At 38.8% G+C, this 15,691-nt stretch overlaps 1 protein-coding gene across 1 annotated transcript in view; it reads right to left on the bottom strand.

Moving 5' to 3' along the window:
• myo5c (myosin VC) overlaps window positions 1-13,864 on the bottom strand; it is a 31,035-nt gene extending 17,171 nt beyond the window's left edge. The window contains exons 1-20 of the mRNA XM_066701371.1: window positions 13,640-13,864; window positions 11,534-11,644; window positions 11,071-11,242; window positions 10,842-10,986; window positions 10,349-10,505; window positions 8,976-9,119; window positions 8,498-8,579; window positions 8,134-8,241; window positions 7,927-8,033; window positions 7,393-7,658; window positions 6,935-7,016; window positions 6,682-6,822; window positions 4,625-4,750; window positions 3,816-3,899; window positions 3,370-3,501; window positions 3,174-3,271; window positions 2,764-2,850; window positions 2,419-2,530; window positions 786-997; window positions 173-338 (exon numbers count right to left, since the gene is read on the bottom strand). Coding sequence (XP_066557468.1) covers window positions 173-338; window positions 786-997; window positions 2,419-2,530; window positions 2,764-2,850; window positions 3,174-3,271; window positions 3,370-3,501; window positions 3,816-3,899; window positions 4,625-4,750; window positions 6,682-6,822; window positions 6,935-7,016; window positions 7,393-7,658; window positions 7,927-8,033; window positions 8,134-8,241; window positions 8,498-8,579; window positions 8,976-9,119; window positions 10,349-10,505; window positions 10,842-10,986; window positions 11,071-11,242; window positions 11,534-11,644; window positions 13,640-13,666 — 2,559 coding nt within the window. The 5' untranslated portion in view covers window positions 13,667-13,864. The remainder of the gene's footprint in view (window positions 1-172; window positions 339-785; window positions 998-2,418; window positions 2,531-2,763; window positions 2,851-3,173; window positions 3,272-3,369; window positions 3,502-3,815; window positions 3,900-4,624; window positions 4,751-6,681; window positions 6,823-6,934; window positions 7,017-7,392; window positions 7,659-7,926; window positions 8,034-8,133; window positions 8,242-8,497; window positions 8,580-8,975; window positions 9,120-10,348; window positions 10,506-10,841; window positions 10,987-11,070; window positions 11,243-11,533; window positions 11,645-13,639) is intronic.
• Between the last annotated feature and the right edge of the window lie 1,827 nt (window positions 13,865-15,691).

Here is a 15,691-nt window from a genome sequence, read left to right as displayed (position 1 = left end):
ACTCTCGTTTATTTAGTTATTTTACTATATCCGTTTAGCTATTACAGGGTACACACATTCCTAGACTTGTTATAGAGGCTTTGTATTTATTAATCTGTCTGTCTGTATGTCTACATCGTTTAGAAGACTATTCCCCAGAACCAGCACTGAACAGACAAGGCCCCAACCCTACCTTTCTGTATCGGGTCCTTGCCAGCCATCCTCGGGCGTAGGCCTGGATGGTGATTGTGGCGGCCTGGATGAGATGGTAGATGCGGCGGACCAGGTACCCCCGGCAGTACTTCTGGATAACGATGGAGGCCCAGACCCGCTTCAGGGTGGCTGCAGTAATTGTTTGCCTGAACACAATCAGATACAGATTGAGAGTCCCTCAAAGGGAGATATGTTAACTCAGCTGGTTTGAAGATCGACATCTATACACTGCCACAGCAACAGTGTGGCACACAGCTTCCCACTGCGATATTCTAGCCACGCATATATCCCACAGCACTGGCAGGTAACTTTGTGTAAAAGGACTCGAGAGAGAGACAGACAGAGAGAGTTCATTGTAGGAAGGTTTTAGGAACCGGGTTCTCTGGTTCACCTTGACACCAGGGTGCTTAATAAACTAAACTTGTCCCACTGTGGATGTAAAGCTGTGTGCCGAACAGGAAATTTAAGCGCTTGTTAGGCAAGAGGGTGCTGGAGAAAGTCTGGCAAATGACCGTGGTGATGCGACTCCATATCAGCTGAATGTGTCCATGTTTATAGATCAAGAAAGACACTCATGATGCAGAGAAACTCACCGTATTTTCCTTTGCCCACGGACATACTGCTGGAGAACGATGGCGGCCTCCCTCATTCGGAGGAACTTCCTGCGCTGTGTCCAGCCACGGAGGTTTTTCTGGATAGTAATGCAGGCCCCTCGCAATCTGTCTGAACGCAGCTTCTCCAGGTAAGCCACCTGGCCCGCTCTGAAAAAGATCTTTGTGCGTCCAAATTTGTACTGGTTGGAGTCCTAGGGGGAACAAAACACTCAAGAGAGTCAAGCAGTCCAGTGGATTTTACTTTTTCAAAGCTGACCAATTCTGGTTTAGGCATTCTTCTTAGTCGAGACAACTCATGATCAACAGTGTAACTGTGCACAAACTTTCAGGACACTGAACATTGTGAAACGGAAAAAATGAAAAACTGAATACAGTGCAGTCATGAAGTTTTGAATACACAACGTTTTGAAATCTCGACGATTCAAACTGCCTCATAGAAATCAATGGCAAATCTCCTGTGGCTGTAGGATCACATTAAACACAACCTGACATGGCATGACTTGCACTTCGCGTCAGTGTGACCAGCTATTTTAGTTCTGTACAGACCTTCACAGTGTGTTGCATTCGATTGCCATGAGATCTTTTATAATTATGCTGAATTTGATTCCCCTCAAAGTGCTTATCCCTTCTATAATAACTATGGCAAAGTAGACGCACCACTTTGAATCTAAAACACGAAGAATAAAGTTCTGTACACAGTAAATCTTATGTTTCCTACATTTACAACGGTTATTCATTTCATATGATGGTTACCAATTCATTAATATAGCTTATATTAACTGTGTAGTATGCTACATTAGTTATTTAGAGGTTACTGTACTATTTTAAAAGTATTTTAAGACCATCTGTACATATTACTGTGACCGGCCCAACCGCCCTATTAGTTTGATTGATCGTAACCGCACTGGACAGCATAATGCAATACATTATACAGTGATGCAAAACAGTACAGGATACATCTAAAGCAAATTAAGTGAAAGATTCTAATCTGATACATTTGAATGGTAAGCATGTAGTAGAACTAAGAATTAAACAAAAGGGTTTTGTTATCTCAGAGAAGTGTAAAATGGGTACTGCATGGCAATACCTAACAACCTAAAATGAATTAATGGCCAAGAGTTCACAAACCAATTGTACCAATTATTTCCAGATGAACAAAACTGTGTTTTTATTCTATTTTATGTAATAATAAACAGAGTTTTGAATCATTGATATACGTTCTTGGACACAGTCCTACTATTTGCACACAGTCCTACCATTAGCATTTCAGTGCATTTCCTACCACTACTTATTTCAGTCTGAAAACATCAAATTCATAACTTTTTGTCTATAATTTCACAGGACCAGCACTAGTTCTCACCACCAGCAGTTGACAGTTGTGTTCAAGAATAAGGGTAAATATATTTTAAACCAGAAGAAAACCCTGAAGATGTGAAGAAAAAAAGCCGAGTAAATTTAAATTGTCATTCTTAATCAGACTGCCGTACTACATTAAATTCATCTTTACCAAGTATTACAAAACGATGATGTAATAAAACTATTTTAAACCAGCAACCCCCAAAGAAGATTCTAGTGAAGCCAAATAAAAGTGCTCAGAAGACACAGCACTCACGTGAATTAGCCTCTGTAGCACGGTCTTGCAGGTCTGTTTCTTATCATTGAGCAGCAGCTCTTGCTGTGTCATCAGTATGCTGTAGCGGCTATAGAACTCAATGTAAGTCCACCTGCAAATTAAAATGCAAATGTTTGAGCAGCAGAAGATCAAAAGGGTGGAGATCTTACAGTGGGCTGTTTAATGAGGCTTCTAAGTTCTAGTGTACAGTGCAGTTGCAGGAGGATTAGTCTCCAAAAAATAAAACAAATGCCAAACACTCCAATGATAGGGAAGGGGAAAGGGGTCAGTTCTCTCTTTGCACTGCTGTCGAAAATATGCAGGTTAAAAAGTCACTTGAATTACCTGGAAGGGTAGCTTTGAGCACTGATATGAATAGTCTCCAGAACTCCACAAGCTCTCAGCTGCTGGACTACTCTCTTTGAGTCATACCTTGAAGAAGAAGAAGGAAAAAAAGTACTAATGATAATGCACCTGCAAAACAATGTATAAACCCCAACACATAGGTAGGCCTCTCTGTACTGGAGATGTAGAATTATTTAACTGGCGCACATTCACCAAGCAACAAGATATTCATAGATTGTGTTTCTAATAAATGTAATTAGATTCACATCACTTTTTTGGTTGTCTGTCTAAAGCACCACCTAGTGGCGATCATGATATTCAATATTATCATTGCCAAAGTTGCAGCATTATACAGGACAATCGTGTGAAGTGAAGGCATTTTTCCAGCACAGTTTCTAATGTACACTCACTCAAAGGGAAGCTTGTCCTCATTGGGCTTTATGCACCGGACATAATGGGGTGTTGTAGCATTGAGAGTTTCCATCAACAGGTACAGAGAGCTGCGAAACTGTAAAGAAAAAGAAACACAGACTTAAGTAATCTGCAAGGGGCGACAATGAAACTTCAGAGTGATGTCTGTCAGAGGAACACAGAGATGTTCTGTACCTTGTTGCCCACAGTTGTTCGAAGCTGTTTGTTTGCTGGCTTCACCCCTGGCCTGGCAGGTTTGAACTTAATGCTTTTACTGAAAGGAGACGTGGGTTCCTCCTCTTGGAAGAAATTTGCCAGGAGATGGAACTGATAACACAGGACACAAGAGTTACAACTCGGCATCAATAAACCTCTGAATCCAAATAGTGCGTCTTACAATGGATTAAATCATAACTATTTGGGGTTCTGGTTATTAGACTGTTAGCGCACAGAATATCCTGAACGCTGACTCTAGGCAACACTTCCAATCATTCTGGCAATATAAACACAAGTTCAACCAATATATATATATATATTATATAAACGCAACATGTATTTTTTATGATGAGTTTAAAACCAGTCTTTATAACCTCATGCACTTGAAAGGCATTTCTGTTTAAATAAAGTTCAGCTTACTTTACCTTACTGCTCCTCATGACATCAACTAGCTCTTCGTACATTGTATCTCTGTTCTTCTCCAGAAATCCTTTGCAATTGTACTCCACCTGTATAAAAGAATGTTACATAATTTAGTTTGAAACTCATTTATACACACTTAATTAAAAAGACAAATAATTTAAAGTTTAAATGTGTTTAGACTCATCAATCAGAATCATCAAACTAAAACTTAACATGGCTAGGCTGAAAAAACAGTTAGGTGTGAAATAAATCTGAACAAGGATTGTCTGTTGAAACCAGGCATTCTTATGCTGTAGTTAGTATATGTGGCGCCACCTACAGGTTATAAGTAGCATTCATTAGCACTTCAAGGTCATGGATGCGATTCCTGTGACTCGGATGGTGAACATTATTTGAGAACTGCTCTTTGACATGAACACAGCACATCTGTTTTTCCAGACTCTGTCCTGCTGTCCTTTAAGGTGGCATCCTAGTCTATCACTAGTGCCTTTCAGTTTAAAGCCCAGACACACAGACACATATAGGATTAATATTCCAAATCTTTACCACATATGATCCGAACACATTTTAATAACGGAACAGAGTGACTGGAAACCTTTTATTGCAATTATCAAATATTATGTATCAGTATATATCAGCAAAATAATGGAAATGTGCCACTCTTTAGGTTTAAAGCTTAAAAGAGAACCCAGTGAGCATTCATTTATTTATACCCCAAATAGAGTTAAAAAGCAGGTTTTGTAAATGCTAATGAACATTTAAGTCTGGTCATTGGAGTTATTTTAATTCTCAGATTTTATAGTGGCTTTACCTTATCAGCAAAGTGTTGAATGACAAAAGATGCGTTTGACATTCTTGGCTTTTCAAACAGAGGGTTCTTGTCCAGGTAATTGTTGTACAGTTTCTGGAGCCAGTTCTGGTCGGTGCCCTGCGGAAACTGAGAAAAGAAGAAATGACTGACGGTGAAATAATGTTGCTTTTGTTGTTAATGCCTTATTGCAAAACCAAGTGTATAACAATTGTTTCTACCACATGTGCATTATGGATTCACAATCAGACCTCAATGGTTCATTGTACCAAATGATCAAACACAAAAAAATATTACAAGGGAGTGCAGTGAGGGAAAAAAGTATTTGACACCCTGTTGATTTTGTACGTTTGCCCACTGACAAAGAAATGATCAATCTATAATTTTAATGGTAGGTGTATTTTAACAGTGAGAGACAGAATAACAACAAACATATCAAGAAAAACACATTTCAAAAAAGTTATAAATTGATTTGCATGTTAATGAGGGAAATAAGTATTTGATCCCCTATCAATCAGCAAGATTTCTGGCTCCCAGGTGTCTTTTATACAGGTAACGAGCTGAGATTAGGTGCACTCTCTTAAAGGGAGCGCTCCTAATCTCAGCTCGTTACCTGTATAAAAGACACCTGTCCACAGAACAATCAATCAATCAGATTCCAAACTCTCCACCATGGCCAAGACCAAAGAGCTGTCCAAGGATGTCAGGGACAAGATTGTAGACCTACACAAGGCTGGAATGGGCTACAAGACCATCGCCAAGCAGCTTGGTGAGAAGGTGACAACAGTTGGTGCGATTATTTGCAAATGGAAGAAACACAAAATAACTGTCAGTCTCCCTCGGTCTGGGGCTCCATGCAAGATCTCACCTCGTGGAGTTTCAATGATCATGAGAACGGTGAGGAATCAGCCCAGAACTACACGGGAGGATCTTGTTAATGATCTCAAGGCAGCTGGGACCATAGTCACCAAGAAAACAATTGGTAACACACTACGCTGTGAAGGACTGAAATCCTGCAGCGCCCGCAAGGTCCCCCTGCTCAAGAAAGCACATGTACAGGCCCGTCTGAAGTTTGCCAATGAACATCTGAATGATTCAGAGGAGAACTGGGTGAAAGTGTTGTGGTCAGATGAGACCAAAATCGAGCTCTTTGGCATCAACTCAACTCGCCGTGTTTGGAGGAGGAGGAGGAATGACCCCAAGAACACCATCCCCACCGTCAAACATGGAGGTGGAAACATTATGCTTTGGGGGTGTTTTTCTGCTAAGGGGACAGGACAACTGCACCACATCAAAGGGACGATGGACGGGGCCATGTACCGTCAAATCTTGGGTGAGAACCTCCTTCCCTCAGCCAGGGCATTGAAAATGGGTCGTGGATGGGTATTCCAGCATGACAATGACCCAAAACACAGCCAAGGCAACAAAGGAGTGGCTCAAGAAGAAGCACATTAAGGTCCTGGAGTGGCATAGCCAGTCTCCAGACCTTAATCCCATAGAAAATCTGTGGAGGGAGCTGAAGGTTCGAGTTGAGAAACATCAGCCTCGAAACCTTAATGACTAGGAGAGGATCTGCAAAGAGGAGTGGGACAAAATCCCTCCTGAGATGTGTGCAAACCTGGTGGCCAACTACAAGAAACGTCTGACCTCTGTGATTGCCAACAAGGGTTTTGCCATCAAGTACTAAGTCGAAGGGGTCAAATACTTATTTCCCTCATTAACATGCAAATCAATTTATAACTTTTTTGAAATGTGTTTTTCTGGATTTTGTTGTTGTTATTCTGTCTCTCACTGTTAAAATACACCTACCATTAAAATTATAGACTGATCATTTCTTTGTCAGTGGGCAAACGTACAAAATCAGCAGGGGATCAAATACTTTTGTCCCTCACTGTAATTAATTTAATTCTAACTTTTTTTTTTTTTTTAACTAAACAGTGGCAAAGTGAAGGCAAATAATTTGGTGGCCTTTTTAACACCACCTTAACAATGTATGAAATGGCCTTCTACTGGTTCTAGTTTCAACGGAAGTATTAAAACCAGAACAGGGGTAATCTTACCAGGCATTCTTCGTCCAGCAAATCTAAAATTCCCATCTTGGCCTCTATCAGGTCAATCACAGGCTGGTTGTCATAAAAATCTATTAATGTCCAGGGAATGTCCTCTTTCATGTATTCTTCTTGCTCCAGTTTAAACACGTGCTATTGGGAAGCAATCATACATATCTGAGCTTAACGTGCCCATAAGACGACACTTTCATTCATGTCATTTATTATGAATTATGCATAATGTCGGGAAGTAAGGGTTACATACCAGGTTAAACTGTTGCTGCAGCTTTTCATTCGCGTAGTTAATGCAAAACTGTTCAAAATTGTTCATTTCAAAGGTCTCAAAGCTGAAATGAAAAGAATAAGAATACAGCTGAACGCAATAATCGACACATTACCATGACACAGTGGCAGTTGATTCTCATCAAATTAAGGTTCAGGGTATTCTCTGCTATTCTTGCACATATGGTAAACTACAAAACAAAAACAAAAAAGATACAATGACTGAAGTAAATCACAAAAAAACAGTTCTAATTCTTTGTACTCGTTTTCATCAATAACAAGAGTGCTGAACACATTCAAAAAGAGAATATATCTGATCTCATTCCAGAGCCACAACATGCATTTCAACACTCCCAGACACCTGTCAAGATGGGAAAAAAAAACAACACCCTGCTTAAAAACACAATTATTTTTATTAGTCTTATTTAGTTTCAACTTTACCCATAAATGTCCAAGACTCCGATAAAGGTGTGCTGCTTCCCAGGAAACTTCAGGGCCGTGTTGATTCTGAGGATGATGCAGTCAAACAGGTGGGAGTAAATCTGCTTGGCGAGAGCGTCCCTGGCATTGATGGCACGGTGCACTGGCATGGGTTTGACCACCGTCTCAGAGACCAGCACAATCTTCCTGCTGCACAGCCAGCGTGACACGTTCTCCTCACTGACGTCCAGCAGCTCGCAGAACATGGCCAGATGTTTGTCGCTGGACTGGGTCGGCAACACAAGACAACAGGCACAACAACCATCAATCATCACAACATCCTAAAGGTAGCCTGTCCTAAGTATTGACAAAAATAAAAATAAATAAAAAAGCTGGGCAGACTTCCTCTTTAAAGCCTTGTTCTTTCTGCTGTTGACATTTTTTTAAAATAAAGCTTTGATACTGGTGGAAACAGATGCATTTTAAGAGAATATCTCAGTTGAAACAAGAATCTGCTCATAAGGTATGGTCAGTTAAATAACAAGCAGTGCTTACACTGACAGAAGATTTGTCATCACCAACAGCTTTGACTTCAACGTTGCCCAGATGCAGAATCCCTGCCAACACCTTGAACACATCCATCTGAAAATCCTCTTTCAGCCCTGGAAGGAATTAAGACAAATTTACCATTTCAGATTGTGTACATCAAATTATTGTAATGATTACTAAACAAACCACGATGACTTCAGAGCTCTGTCTTACCAAGCAAAGAGAAGGTTCTGCGAGTTTCAACCATGTCTGCTTTATCGTCCACTCCATCTATAAATGTTTTTCCTCCCATGCAGGTGTACCTGAACTCATCTGCACTCACTGAAGAAATGCGAAAAACAAATGCTTAATCTCTGCGATAGCTTTCTGTTCTGCAACGCACTTATTGTCATGCACATGTCCAATTAATACATCAATAACAAATCCATACAATAACATACGGCTAATTATTTGATCATATTATTTATAACTGTAGAATATATTGGATTTCATTTTCAATTTAAAACTTTGTTTCTCAGCACCCCACATATTTGTTCTTTAAAGACCCAGAGCAGCCCCTCCTTCCACACATACTTACACAGTTTTAATTTCTTGAATTCCGGCTGGTCTGCAGATGCACACAGTTGGTAGAATATGTGATAATTTCTTTCATTCTCTGACTAAAGAAAACACTAATTATTTCATTCTACAAATGAACCCAAGCAGAGATCAACTCTTATAGGTCAGAAACAAGTGGTGCATGTCAAATATATATCAAGACACAAGGAAGGCATCCCATACCATACCAACACTGCCAACCAAAATCACACTAATGCAGTTTGCCGTTTGCCGGAATGATAACATTTGCATAATTTAAAAATCAATGTATCATGCAACCAGGTGTTTAAAAGGTAATGCCTCTTATACATTCAAAACTCAAAGGGGAACATTGGAACTCTCTCTTTCAGGTAGTGGAAATGTTCTGTAATGTTTTTGTCAAATATAAATGACTTTGAATTAAATATGAACTATAAACTGGACTTTGGCAGACATTAAACACTGGCATTAAATGGTACCTGAAAAACAACTCTGGATTTTTCCAGGAGATATGTCCTCATATTCGCTCCAATGATCTGATATCTCCTATCAAAACTGATTTCAGTGTATTTCCCAAACCGGCTACTGTTGTCGTTCCTTGTAGTCTTTGCGTTACCTATCGCCTGACAGCAAAAACACAAAGACACATACACATTTAATTTTTATCTATTTCTGAGCAGACGCACCTTAGACTTAAAATTTTCACAAGAAACATTTTCCAAGCAAAGCACAGTAAATACAATTATTGCAAAATACAATATACAATAAGCATACATCCTAGTACAAGTGAGTTAACAATTTTAGACATATAATAGTGTTACAACCCACGTCATATTCCGTTATGACCGTTTATTGTATATTATTGCCATGCTGTGTTCCCCCCCCCCCCCCTTTCTTCCTATTTATCTTTCTATTTTCGCAGCAGGATTTGTTTTACACTGCCATTGGAGGACGGGAAGGAGAGCAGCCTATTTAAAGGGCTTTGTGTAGGTGACGAGATACCTTTCCTCCAATCTGATCCGTTTCCAAAATCCCACATAGTTCCAAAGTGTGATTATTGTGAATTGATTATTACTCTATAAGCTGCTAGTGCATTTTTTTGTTTCTCTTTTGTCAGTATTTTTGTATTAGTTAGAGAGACAGTTAGAGAGTATAAGTGTGCATTTATTTTTCCCTTTATGTTCTGGATAGTTTATTTAGCAGTCTCTGGTCTTTAGTTAGATTTAGCGACTTAGATTTAGTTAGAACTGTGATTGTGTTGTGCTCGGCTGGAAACAGGGATTGAAGGGAGATTGTCTCTTATTATGTTGCGGTCTTCACTAGACGGACCGTAACAAATAGGCATAGGAGAAGTTACAGAAAAAGTGATAGACAGTGGCTAAGAGCAAGAGTGAGGTGGAGATTTGCCCAGGAGATTAGGCTGCTGTATTGTAGGTACAGATGTGTCTCGAGTGTTGGGCGATCGTATGATATTATGATATTATACCTTACAGTATTCCAGATGTTCTTGTCCAGAGGTAAAAAAACTAAAGCTGATTGCCAAGTTAGGCCTTTGCAATCACTACATACAGAACTGGGTGTGGTCTGAAGCATGAAGGGACTATGACACAATTTGAGCAAGAAAACAAGTACAGTCATACACATTTGCATCAACTGAAAGAGTATATACCTTGTGGTCCTAGTTTTAGGAGAAAGCAGTTCATAGAGAAATGACAAGACAGAAATGTAAAGATGCCTCTCATCATGTTTGCTATCACAGGCCAACAATATTAACACTTGCTATGTGATGTGCTGTACCCTTGCATGGCGTCATAGTTTGCAAAGTTAAAAATTGAAACAAAAATGAACATACCTCAGTTATAGGGTTTGATGCCAAGACTTTATCTTCCACATGGCTCTTGCTGCCGGATTTACTGACAGTTGCAAAATACCTCATGGCGTACCTGGCCGACACAGTCTTCCCTGCTCCGGATTCTCCACTCACTATGATAGACTGGTTCTTATTGTTCCTAAAATGAGAAACAAGGTTTTTACTTATGAACGAATCCACCAAGCATAAATACAGAGTAACAAGGCATTCTTTACACAACATCCCTCTAGTCAAACTAAAGCACAATCCTCTGCATATAGCATAAACATTTTATAATAAAAATTTCCTCCGAGTGCCAACAAAGCCATGATTGAATCACTGAAGCAAGGACACAACACAACCATGAAACCGAGATGTGAGTGTGTTGAAAGTGGCATTCCCCATTTCTAAATAACAAGAAGCATCTTTTTAAATGTTCAATTCCATGCTGGAAAGCGAACATCTATTTTACCTTTACATAATGTTTAAAGCTCACCTGGCCATCTGTTTGTAAGCCTCCTCTGCCACAGCAAATATATGAGGGTCCATATCCCCCATATTCTGCCCAGAGTATGCATGGATAATGGCATCTCCATATATTGGCAACTGTTTGTATGGGTTAATGGCCACAAGTATAATACCTGAACAGGAAGAGTACAGTGTAAATGAGTATCCATCTAGCACAGTGAAGATCATTAAAGGTCATCACTGTATGCCAGTCTCACCACAGTAGGTGTAAATAATCTTGGAGTCCACAAAGCGCACTTTCAGGTTGTGCAGCACTGCGGGCTCGTGGAGGTAACTCAGAGCTGTGAGGTCATTTTCACCAACCAGGATATCGGGGTTTCTGAGAGGAGGCAACTCTTTTTTCACGGAATCAAGGGGATATTTTAATTCCTAAATAGAAAGAAAAATAATTAAATGAATGAAAACAAAGAATGAGAGAAAGAAAGCAAGCAAAAGAAACAAAGAAAATAAATGACGTGGTAAAAAGCAGTATCTATTAATATGGGCACTGCATGTGTAAGCTCTGTAAGCTGTCTAAACTTCAGCAGAACAAGGCTGATGATGTCAGATAAAGAAGAATAGCAAACACATTCTGTATCATAATACAGAATTAGGCTCAATGAAAGGTGCATGCAAGGAAGTAAACACAAAGTATATTAGTTTGGGAAGTAGGATACTTACAGTGCCATCCTCTAACTGCAGTTCTAGAACATTTTCTCCAGCTTTGTAATCTTTTAATATTTCTGCCGATTTCCAGACATCCTCGGGGTCTGGAATCCACACTCGGTTGTACTGCGTGACACCAGACAATTTCATATTGTTATGGTTTGCAAGGGAAACGTAGTAACATTTAAAAGCATGACTGGTTCTACCAGAATTTCACCAACAGGAATATAGAATGTGCAAAATGCAAATCCTGATTAAGAGGTTTAACTTTGGAAAAGGACTCATAACTGCACTACTGAACAAAGAAAAGAGAGAGAGAGAGAGAGAGAGAGGGGGAGGGAACCACCTAGAAGTGGTCCAAAGATAATATAAAGCCTCACATATTATCTCACACTTTTCTCTCCGAAGAAGGAAAACAATCACTATGTTCAGATGCTATGGAACCAGCTGACTTACTGTAGTTCTGTATTAGTACAATTAGGATGAAAGCAAAAAAAAATTACTCTTTTCCATAGCAGTTAAAGCACGTATAGATCAGAGGTGAGAATCATCCTTCAATCTGAGTTTTCAATTACTATCCCAGTGGATCCTGGGATCTATCACACAATGTAAAGGTTTTGTGACATAACACAGTGAGATAAGCCTGTTGAATAAACACTTGACTGATTTACAATCATGGTGAAATGTTGCTCTGCAGTACTGTAAAGATTATGCCCTGGATTCATATAGCTTCCAAAACTATGGCTTGATTTATGTTTCATTTTTATTAAAAAGGACCATTTGCTCTTCAATTACTTAGGGTTGGATTTACATTTACATGACATACTATATAAATGGAGATATCCAGTGCTGTAAAATAATTGACATGACCTATGGAGAAATATATGAAACATTAGGTGAATACAAGTAGATTGTAGATATATATATATATATATATATATATATATATATATATATATATATATATATATATATATATATACAAACACACACACAGTATATTTATATAGTTATAAAATGAATCACAGGCCAGAAGAAGAGAATAAACAGTGACAGTCAATGTAATATCATGTGTTTAAGGTTTTGGGGGGTTACAGAAGGATGCAATGGGAGCTGGAATAAATCATGAATCTGTCAGCTTGTGGAAGGTATACCTAGGAAAACTGATTAACTTGGATCAGTATAAAGCTAGTCTGACATTGTATGACTTATCAGTTCATTAATGCATTAAAACGACAAGATGCAAGCTGATAACTTGCTGAACATGCCGATTTGTATGTCTTTGAAATAGTAATATATATATATATTTGTTTAGGTACATTTTTAAGACTTGGAAAGAAATTAAATATATCCAATATTCATTATAGTTGCACAGAGAGCTATTAAAACAATAAGCAAAGGGTTAGATGTGTAGCATTTTTCGACACTGGGCACAAATCCTTAATTGATACATGTAATCCACATCTTAAGATCCCAATACATGAATAATACCTCAAGGACTGAAACAAGTTCTGCTATTTATCACATGTATAAGTCCTAACCTGAAACCTCATACATGTGATTAACCACAAACTCAGATGAAGTGCATAAGTAAATCATTTGTGCGTTATTCCTCTGCTATGCATACACCCCTTAATTGAGAACTGGTGCTCATTATCGCACAGTGTGACCCGTACAAAAAGCTGCATGCTATTTAATTAAGAGTATTTATGTATGTGTGGACTTTCAGTGACATATGGGACGTATAACCAATATATAAGCCGTGTCTTACAGAACAAAAGTTTAAAGACGCTATAGGAAAATCAAAGAGGCTGGTATAGATATATTGACTTTTGAAAGATGAGGATCTGTGAAGCTTATATAAGAGAGCAGCCCGTGTCCGCACCGCACAGGTGTTTCCCCTTCATTATATCCGCAACATATGCTTTTCCCACACAAGCAGGTGCAACAGCCTGGCCACCCGTGGCAACTTGTGTCGACTCCTCCACCACAAGAAAACAACACGCACATCAATAGAATGAAACACTTTTAAAAAGCGAAAGATAAATGTATCTACAAACTTCCGCCAGACAGGTTTTAAGTTTCTTTTGATCTTTCCGTGTGAACACGACGCGGTCCTACCTTAGCGTACAGCTCCGTCAGGGCCATGACAACGCGCAGCCGCACAGCGCTGTAGCACCACGAACTGCGGAAATTAGATCGGAGTTGCTCTTCAGGTTGAATGGACAGTTCCCATACTTGATTGTCCTAATCTGAAGACAGGTCAATGATGCATTAATAACACGCACAATCTCGTCAGGCGGAGTTTCTGTCCTAACGCAAATCCTGGACTTTGTTCCTCCTCCTCCTCCCCGCCCAGTGTCCGTCTTGTGACAAATGATCGGGTGTGTTTCATTTGCACAGGGATTGGAGAAACACAAAGGCAAACAGGATACACATCCCCCCCCCAAAATATCTCCGTCAGTCCTATAGTGACAACAGGTATGCAGCCCCCTCGGATTTAACATAAGAGTGTAATGTGTTGTAATGGGTCTTAAAATGGTTAGATAGTAGTCGTTTACTTTGAATTGAGTCATAGACCTCATGCTACCTAACACACAGTTCTAGGGTAATGTATCCTTTACATTTATTCTAAGCATCACACATGAATACGAGGTGTAATATGAGAACCAGACATGACAACAGGCACATCAATTACCAAAGGGCAAAAAACAAACATTACAGTTTGAAATAAAGAAAAAGCAACACAATGATGTATATACAGTGCTGAATTTCTTTATTTGTTTATACAAGTTTGACATTGTTTGTACCTTATTACACTTTTTTCATGGTGAACACAATTACTAATTACAGCTACCAGGAACTACCACTGTTTAGATCTGGACTTTTACACACCAGTTGTTAGATATGGAACAGTTTCTCAAAGTGAAAGCTTGTCTGGCGAAACCAAGTTTGACAGTGGCAAATGTATGGGATCTCTTATATTGGCTTCCAATAGTCATTTTTGCACCATTTGTATTTACATTGAAACACTCGTCTGTGGATGATATTACTTGGTTAATAAACATGATCAGATGGCTCATTTTAAGATTAACAGATTAGTAAAAGTTAATCAAATTCAGTAAGGTTGTGTGAAATGACCCCAAAATCAGCCAGTTCATGTTAACACTAGAGCTTGTTATTGTGATCTTGTATGTGATTTATGTACAGCATATCAAAGGTTTTACCCAATGGCACTAGAATCAACCCCAAATATTTTCAAGTGTCAAACTCTTTCAGACTAGACTAGTTCACAATATATTTTACACAAATGTTGTAGGCAAGAAATTATTTTGGAAAAAAACATGAAAATACTTAGTGATCTACAGTAGCCATTCTGCTCCAGTACAATTAGTTGTGCACTTCAGGACAGAACTTGGCATAGGTAAAGAGTGGAATAGATCACAACTAAAGTCTTTCTCAAAACTACTGGTATCTTAGGATTTTCCTATGGATTGCACAGCAGGCTGACCTAACTTAAAATTTAAACTGGCCATTCTCTGAAATCATTCCATTTGTTGATTGTTTTCATGTGTTTAATTTGGCTCAAATTAATTCAATCCAGTTAAAAGCTTAAAATCATATATTTTGGCCAGAATTAACTGTTAATCTTAAAATAGCTCAACAGGAGTGACATTTTATATTCAACCTCTAAATGAGACAGAATCCTCCAGAAAATAAAATGGTGAGGTTTCAAGTGGAAATTGACACTGTACCGCTCAGCAATTTCTTTTTTTAAGTGCCTTACATACAATTGTGGCCTTAAGTGTAAGAATAACATTGTCTGTTATAAAATTACAGGTGCATCCACCAGTACAGGGTGTGCCTTACTGGTTCAGAAAAGTATAGCTGTCTGAGCTGTAGCGAATGGAAAAAGGTGAAGTTTTAGTAGGTTAAACTGTAGCCAAAACTACTGCTTTTCACTTTGATAACAAAAAAAACAAAACAAAAATCCCTAAACACTGCGTGAAACAATTTTGAAATGTGTAGATCTCACTAAAATAAATAACTGTCAATGCAGGCGATGACGTATGATATTTCTTGTGCATCTAATCTCTGTGTAGCAGTAACTGCAGAGCCCAAAAAGACCCTGACTGAGGAATCAGAAACCATACAGGTTGTTTTTAATTGACA

The sequence above is a fragment of the Amia ocellicauda genome, chromosome 4 (assembly GCF_036373705.1).
Source record: "Amia ocellicauda isolate fAmiCal2 chromosome 4, fAmiCal2.hap1, whole genome shotgun sequence".
Lineage (NCBI taxonomy): Eukaryota > Metazoa > Chordata > Actinopteri > Amiiformes > Amiidae > Amia > Amia ocellicauda.
Note: the sequence above shows the minus strand (reverse complement) of the source record. Positions and strands in the feature narration are given on the sequence as shown.